Source organism: Anabrus simplex, chromosome 9, assembly GCF_040414725.1.
Source record: "Anabrus simplex isolate iqAnaSimp1 chromosome 9, ASM4041472v1, whole genome shotgun sequence".
NCBI classification, from domain to species: domain Eukaryota; kingdom Metazoa; phylum Arthropoda; class Insecta; order Orthoptera; family Tettigoniidae; genus Anabrus; species Anabrus simplex.
Genome location: NC_090273.1, coordinates 164636751 through 164645155, shown reverse-complemented (window position 1 = coordinate 164645155; position 8405 = coordinate 164636751). Strand labels below are relative to the sequence as shown.

Here is an 8405-nt window from a genome sequence, read left to right as displayed (position 1 = left end):
CATCCTTAACGCATCGACCATTTATACTGCAACTCTCTTTTGAAGATGGAATGAACATCGTAGTAGCAGGAATTTGTTCGTTCTCAAAGAAGGGCGATTTTCTACTTGCAAGTCAGTAGAAATGGCTGGTCCTAGTAAACCTTGTATTATGAGAATTAAATCAAATGTATATTACAGGACAGTCAGAGTGAACACCTAGTGATACAATTTTATTTGCTAGCAGTGAAAGTTTAAAGATAAAAATTTCATGATGTTACGTATTGAACTGTATCACAATTATATTGAAATAACAAATAACGTTGTTCAACCTATTCAATACAAATAAATAAGAAATGTAGTGTTACATTCCTATTTAATTATAAGCGGAAGCGGTACCGGTTTCGACCCCAATCTGGGTCATCATAAGCCAAATAAAATGTAAAAACAATGCATAGGTAAATAAGAAATTAAAGAATGAGTCTTTCACAAAACAGTTGAAGAGGCAATATAAGATAATGGGGATTGGCACTGTGCGATTTTAAATCATAAAATCTAGAAGTAGAGGGCAGTCACTTATATGAAGTAAGGCGCAATAGTAGCACAACACACGCACTGTGTCTCAAAATGTTTACGAGAGGAGGTGAGCCAGCTTGCATATTTTGCTAGGAAACGCTGAAGTCAGCCGTTATGGGATATTTCCAAACTTTTGAGTGGTTTTCCTGCTTTAAGGCGGAGCCAGCGTCCACCCAAACACCAGAAATGATAACAAAAGTACGTCAGACTATCTACGAAGACAGTCAAACATTTAATGCTGCTTTCTACATTGAATTTTTGATGAGAGTAGAAAGCAACCCAATCAATGACAAAATTACATGTGGGTCATTTACGATGACAATGTGCCTGCTCGTCTGCTCTCTTGATTGACTATTTTTTGTTCAAGAACAACAGAACTCTGATACCATATCCTCGTTATTCACCTGACCTTGCAACCTGCTGAAATGCAGGTGAAGGGGTGAATAGTAGTTCGTTTAGTACACGATATAAGAAAATGATTTCCTGAGATGCTGCTGCAATCAATGCCTAGCCTCTGAAGGTTACGGGGATGAATAATAAACTATTTACGAGATCAGTCCAAGAATTTATTGACTTGATCTTGTATAGAATCTTAAATATAAACATGTAAATAAATAAATTACACAAGAAATGTGCATTTCCTGTGAAAGACAACTGTGAGACTGCTACATACTGTGCTGACTGTAAAAGCAGATATTGTAAGGTACTCTTTCCCAGTCATGTCAAATGTTTAGAACCAATGACTAGTTTTCTACTGACTCAAACTTCTTCAGGTCCTTCCTTTTCATGCATTAAGGGCACTTGATCCCTACTACCCTCCGTGGGCTGGTTGACCACGGGGTTCATAGAGTACAGGAACACCGCGTACGACACAATGGATATTGCTACCACGGTATTGATATAAATCGGGATACCAAATATAAACCAACAAAAGATGGCTGTGAACATCAGCTCCAATGCACTGGCAAAAGTCTTCAGGATGGAGTTCAGATTCTTCAAGAAGAAACTTGTGATGATACCAATGGCAGCATTGTTGATCATGATGATTAAAACCTAAAACACACAGCATAGTTTAGGTCACTACAAAATGTGAGTGTCACTTGGGTACAATATTATGTATAATAATATTTAACAAAACAGACAAAATCAAGAAACTCACAGATAAACAAACCAAAATCAACAATGGGACGGGTGATTTCACATGAAGAAAGAAAGATCCGAGGGAATGAAGAAGTACTGGGCCGATAGAAAATTGAAAAACTCTTTATCTAAAATTGACTGAAGTGGTGAAAAGAAGGCCATAAAATGTAAATAAATAGATAATAGTAATAATAAGATCAAGATCGATAAAAAGGTCTACTGGAATGGTGTTATTAATTGAAGAAAAGAAGGCAGTATATCTCAGAATAAAGAAATATTGGGCTGATAGAAAAGCAAAAAATCCTCTGTATACTTGACTAGAGTGGTCCAATGTAGGCTATAACAGAAAAAAGAAAAAAAAGATGTTATTAAGAAGGCCCAATACTTATTTGAAAGACTAAACTCGTTACACTGCACGAGTTGGCTGTACTGTTAGGAGTGCGCAGCTGTGAGCTTTCATCCAGGAGATAGTGGATTCAAACCCCACTGCTGGCAGCCCTGAAGATTGTTTTCCGTGGTTTCCCATTTTCACACCATGCAAATGGTGGGGCTGTACTTAATTAAGCCCACGGCTGCTTCCTTCCCACTCCTAGCCCTTTCCTATCCCATCGTTGGCGGTTATTAACACAACGGAAGATAATGTGTAACAGCTTACAAAAAACACAGAACATTATTTCAGAAAACTACTGATATCTCTTGATAAAGGTTCTCTTCAATATTACCTGTATAAAGGGCCACATTTTCTACGATAATCAACTGACGCTTCTGTTTCTTCATTATTTATAACATTAACAGCGGCCCTGAACACGTTGTTTGCAAGACATACTTTTGTGTGCTTGTGTTAACGGTTTTATTTTGTTGGCGATATACTGTACCGGTTACGACCTGTACATGCCGTATTTTTTTACTATTAATTGTATTCCACCATCACACAAGACATTCAGAGTGGACTTGGTTTGTTTACGTTCAGAGGAGGGAGCAGGCGAGCCCGCGACAGCTATGTGTGTGACGCGTGTTTGCAGGGACAGCATAGACTACCCGCCTGATGCCACGTGTAGCCTGCATGACCTGGTATGTTCTGGATACGAACGTCATCCCTTTGCAAACATTCGATGTGGAAAAAATTTAAAACTTCTATAATAATAATAACTGCAGCGACTTGAGCAATACGTCATTTTGAAGAGGATAACATAAAAGTCTCAAATTGTGAATCTCAAGAAAATCCGTCGAGGGATTCTCCAGATAACCAACTTTAAAGGTATCACGTTATGTGATGATGTAAGAGCCCCAATCTGAATATAAGGAGAGCTCACTTTACCCAGATCAGACAGTAACAGTGGGGTGTTCAGCCTGACTCCACTCTGCAGTGTTATTGTACGTCGAAGTGCTGACCGAGTCTATCTTCGAATGATTCAAAGTCTTCGTTTGGGACTTAAACTCTGACAGTCGAGTTGAAATTATAAATTGTGTGCTTGTAAACTCTAATGTATAACAAAGTCTTTATAATGGACATTGAGTCTATCAGTCAAGTTGAACTTGTAATTTTTGCGTGTGATGAAGATCAAATTATTCAAAGTCTTTATATAGTACACTTGGATTATATCCGTCAAGTTGAACTTATAATAAATTTTGCGTGCGTTTGAACTCTGATTATGACAAGTTGTGTATTGGACTTAGGTGACGGCAGTTGAGTTGAACTTATATTCTGTGTGCTTATAGAAAACTCAAGTTAACTAATGAAAAAGGTTCCACCTGATCGATACTTTCCTTTTTTTATTTATTTAGCCTTCGGCTAAATTTTTGTCATTAAAACTTACAGTACATGTTTCGATTGCTTAGCAATCATCATCAGCTGTTTCACATAAAGCTTAGCATAAAACAATTCCATAATTAAGATTAAAAATTATGTTAGTAAGGAACAATTAATTATGGAATTGTTTTATGCTATTTTTTTTTACCTAAGCATTATGTGAAACAGCTGATGATGCGAAACATGTACTGTAAGTTTTAATGACAAAAATTTAGCCGAAGGCTAAATAATAAAAAAGGAAAGTATCGATCAGGTGGAACCTTTGTCATTAGTTAACTTGATTACAATATCGATACGGAATGAATGAAGCGGATAGTATGTTGTAGAAACTTCTCGATATAACTTACTTTCGTTCTTGTAGAACTGAGCTTATTACCACGTTGCCTGTGTGAAACTCAGCCTCTGAATGTCATTAATTACAATGTGATACTACTGCGATATACTAGGAACTGTGATATATTTTTTTAAAATCTCAGTCAGCAGAGCTTAATCTCTGAACGTATATCAGTGTGACACTACTACGTTATACTATTAACTGTGACATTTTATAAAACCTCAGACAGTCCTTAATAGACAAGAGTGTGTATGAAAGTGTTCTTTCTCATGAATGTTAATACAAGTGATTACCATGACACGAGTGTTTCACCCCGAATTCAAGCGCTGTTTCTTTTCCCCAATTCAAACTGTGTATTATTTCTGAAGTTTATGTAAATTATTTGTGTGTGACTGACAGCAGTGTCTTCGATAAACTCTCGAACAGTCGCCTATTTTATTCAATGTCAAGTGCACCTAAAAACGAACTGTACTTTTCATTTCAACCTTAGTTCTTCGTCAAAGTGTTTAGTATTATTGCATGACTGACAGCAGTGTCTCTGATAAACTCTAGAGCAGTCATACATTTCTTTCAATGTCAAGTGCTCCTTTATTTAGTGGAAAATCACCACGAACTGTGCCAAGTGCGTGAACAATTTTCAGTTTCATTATTACTACAGAGGTGCGAACTATTACGGATTGTCCATAATTATTACGGATTTCACCTCACAATTACGGAGTTACGGTCTAAGGGGAAATAATTATGGAAAAGCTGGCATTATCACGAAAAAATAATTTTTGACGGAAACAAAAGAAAAGGAAAAATTTTGAGTCCTTTCGAGCCTTTCTCCTAAATCGACTTTATTTCAGTGCTTGTGAGTTGGTAACGTTACTTATTCGATCGTGACTTCCTTTTGCTACCCATAAGCGTTGTAAAATTAATTGTGAATGAAGGAGCTCCACTACAAATCCTTCAGTAATGTTGTATTTGCTGTGTTAAGTGTACCTGACAGTTGACAGAAAGATCTGCACTGCACTGGTATCGCTTATGGTTCAGAAAACGAAAATGTCATCACAGCTGGAAGGATGCTTCAAGAAAAACTACACTGAAAAGCAGCTGCTGCGTGAGAAACAAGCTACAAGGAATGTTTTAACATAGAACCAACAGGTTGTGTGCAAATGTTATTGTGTAATATGATATACTTTTCGATAGATTGCTAGAGGGAAGGGCAAAAGGGGTGTGTCATTATCAAGAAGGAAGGCGTATGCTTTGGACTTGACTCGAAATTGTTCTTGGGGGCGGAGGGCAATTACTGATAATCCACTTCAAAGTTGGCACCTCTGTTACTATTCATGAACTGTGCTTATTTTGTTCCAATCTCGATGCTACCTGCATCTTCATCTTTAGTGAACATATAAATTCTGTCTACAAGATTAAGAGTGTGTAATTTTGGACACTCGTGTAAGTTATGTGACGAGTAATTACCCCGCAACATCGTCGGAGAACGTCGAGAACGTTGAAAGTTCAAGACTCAAATCCACATCAAAGTGACCTGGGTGTTCCAGCCTTATCTCAACGTAATATTGGCAACCTGCAGAACATATTCGAGTCCAGTTCAGCCTGATGAACTGGGAGCACAGGTCATCAAAAGGCGATGTTGAAGACAGCGACTATCTACAGTAAGGTGATGTGCACTTTAAAATGCATTTCCTGAATAAAAACTTATTATTCAATCTATTTTAAAATTTTCTTGTAGATAGGACCCTGTTTCCTGTACCAAGCCCTAGCTAGAAATTACCCAGTATTGCCCTGAGATCTACTCCATGCTAACTTTGAAATTAATTCCTAAAGTCGGACTATTTTAACTGGTACAATACGCAATATCACATTAGGTGAAATAACAGCCAATTTTTATTTGAACCAATTTTATATGAAGAAGTTTTAGTCTTGGACTCATTAATTTTAGAATTACCATAGACAATACTCCAAGAACATGTTTTTTTAATGTATCATTGTATTAATCACATTAAGTGTACTAATTTTTAGTAATTAGGCTACAAGGCTAATCTTGTAGCTTTTCTTTTAATATTATGAGTAACTTTTTAAGGTTGTATTTTAGGCTGATGATGCCCTAAATTAGGGGTGAAACATGTCCCAAAAATATTAAGTATTAATATATTCATGTAACCACTTATAAGTGGATGTAAAGTATTGAAGAGGTGGTTTAATAAATACCTTCATTGTTTTTGAACTATAACAATTTTCAATACGGATCAATAATGAGGTTTATAACTTGTAATACATTATACTACTCACGTAATTTCTCTTATTAATTAGTTAATTAATTCATTTATTTATTTATTTATAAATACTGAAATTTGCATGTATCTAAGCCTTAGAACACATGACTCTTCATTGTAACTGCCTTGGGCCTCTTCATCAACTTCTGAACTACCGGGAAGCTTTGATCCGAATTGAGATTTTGTCCCTGAAAATATGCTAAAAATTGTTTCACAGTCCACATTGCTATGTGGAAATGATAAAGTAAAAAGCATCACGTTAGACATTCTGTCATATTTAAGAACACCACCAGCTGATTGCATTTGTCTTGCCAGTGCCCATTGAACATCACTTCTCCCCAGCTACTTAAAGAATGAGGAAAAACCTAGGATTATGGGAAAATACAGGAGAGAGAAAATTCACAAGGGATAGCTGCCCTAGAACAAGGGGTACCGTACAGTAATGGCTTCAAATAGATAATAATTTTCACACTTCTCTTAGGATAAAATGAGCTAACATATTTTTTAATTTTGAAATTCCCCTGTTGTACAGCTATCCCCAATCAGGAAAACTTTATCTTTCTTTATATATACTGTACAAATGGTGATTTACCATTGATAACGAATTACATAAAACATCTCAACAAATACCTTTTAAAAACAAAACAGGAATACCAAAAATGAAAGAATATAACAGATCCTCGGGCACCGAAGAGCAACCCAATCACCTCCCAGCAATTGGTGGATATGTGATACTTTTCTTCAAAGTACTTAAAATCAGGAGATAAGTCTCTGTGATCAGGAGAGAGGGAAGGACCAAAAATAGGAGTCGCCCACTTAAATCGGGAGAGTTCACAATGCAACCAGAAAGAAATGGGATCAACATTTTAGACATCACAATCACTCAAACATCACACACAAGGAATACAATCACCCGAACACACAAATTCGCATGACTGAACACAATGATACCAACAACAAAATACAGACCCACCACCTCACAGACATCAGCACAGTCCTTTAAATTTTACACATCGAACATAACAGAAAATTATTATACAGAAAGGAGGCAATAGTTATATACATCATGAAACACCCAACCAGAATAATCTCAACAATCACACACACCTAAAAGATTCCCCACTCTAATTTACTAAATTAAATCACACATCATTAAAGCACAACAATTAAAACTGCTAATAAATTATACAGGGTGTCTGGGTTAAATGTATAATAATATAAAATTTAATATTTTTTGTTGATGCACGTTCTTCCAATTCTTCTTTTAATCTTCTGGAGTTAGTGTGTCTTTGATTGCTCATTCTGCTAGAAGAGTATTTCCGCTGCATATGTGGCTTCCAGTTTTATAACTGTGTTGTAGTGTTTTAGTTTCGTGTATATGGGAAGGCATTTTTTTTTGGAAGATGTTCCAGGTTAATTCTTTATTACGATTTATATTTTTTCTTTTAATGATGTGGTTTTTAGGTACCCCTTTTGTCTTTTTTAATGATATTTTGAGACTTGGAATGTTTTGAAGTGTTTTAACACATGGGTGACGGGCCCCGAGAAATCTCGTAGTACGCTCGCCAGCGGTACGCGACGGGCCCCGAGAAATCTCGGTTTTATTCACGACATTGTTTTCGGTCTTCCTGTGACATCTCTTGACCATAGCTTGAACTATTTCGGACGTGCACATTGAGTAGAATGAATCATAGATGTATATCTGCCACTTTTCTTTTATTCACGGCCTCTTTCATTCTTTGAATTAGTTTCGAAATGTCAATTTTATTTCTGCCGGTTCAGTCAATGACAATACGGAATACGGTGTTAGCTGATGACGATATTTTAGAAGAATTATATGCCGATGATCGTTCAAATGGAAATAGTCTAATGAATTAGTGGAAACTGAATGCGACAGTGATAGCGGAAGTGATATTCAAGTCTCTACAGGCCGTAATTTACCTAGTGTACTTATTTATTCAAGTGATTCTGACGACAACGATGTAAACATTAATGATGTGTTAGGATTGACGCTGAAGATGGTTTTGTAAAGGCAGATCCACTATTACTAGGGGCATTGGAGAGTACCCATACCAACTTTAAAGATAAAATATTGACTGGTTTAATACACTGACTGACAGAGCAAATGCAACACCAAGGAGTGGTTCGAAAGGGATGAAAGTTGGGGAAAAAACAGAGACGGCACGGACGAATAATTGATGTTTATTTCAAACCGATATGCAGGTTACACAATGCGCACGGCATCGACTCAGTAGGATGTAGGACCACCGCGAGCGGCGATGCACGCAGA

At 36.6% G+C, this 8405-nt stretch overlaps 1 protein-coding gene across 1 annotated transcript in view; it reads right to left on the bottom strand.

Moving 5' to 3' along the window:
- Positions 1-842: 842 nt before the first annotated feature.
- The window catches only part of senju (UDP-galactose transporter senju), a 406714-nt gene continuing 399151 nt past the window's right edge, over positions 843-8405 (bottom strand). The window contains exon 7 of the mRNA XM_067153636.2: positions 843-1605. Coding sequence (XP_067009737.1) covers positions 1312-1605 — 294 coding nt within the window. The 3' untranslated portion in view covers positions 843-1311. The remainder of the gene's footprint in view (positions 1606-8405) is intronic.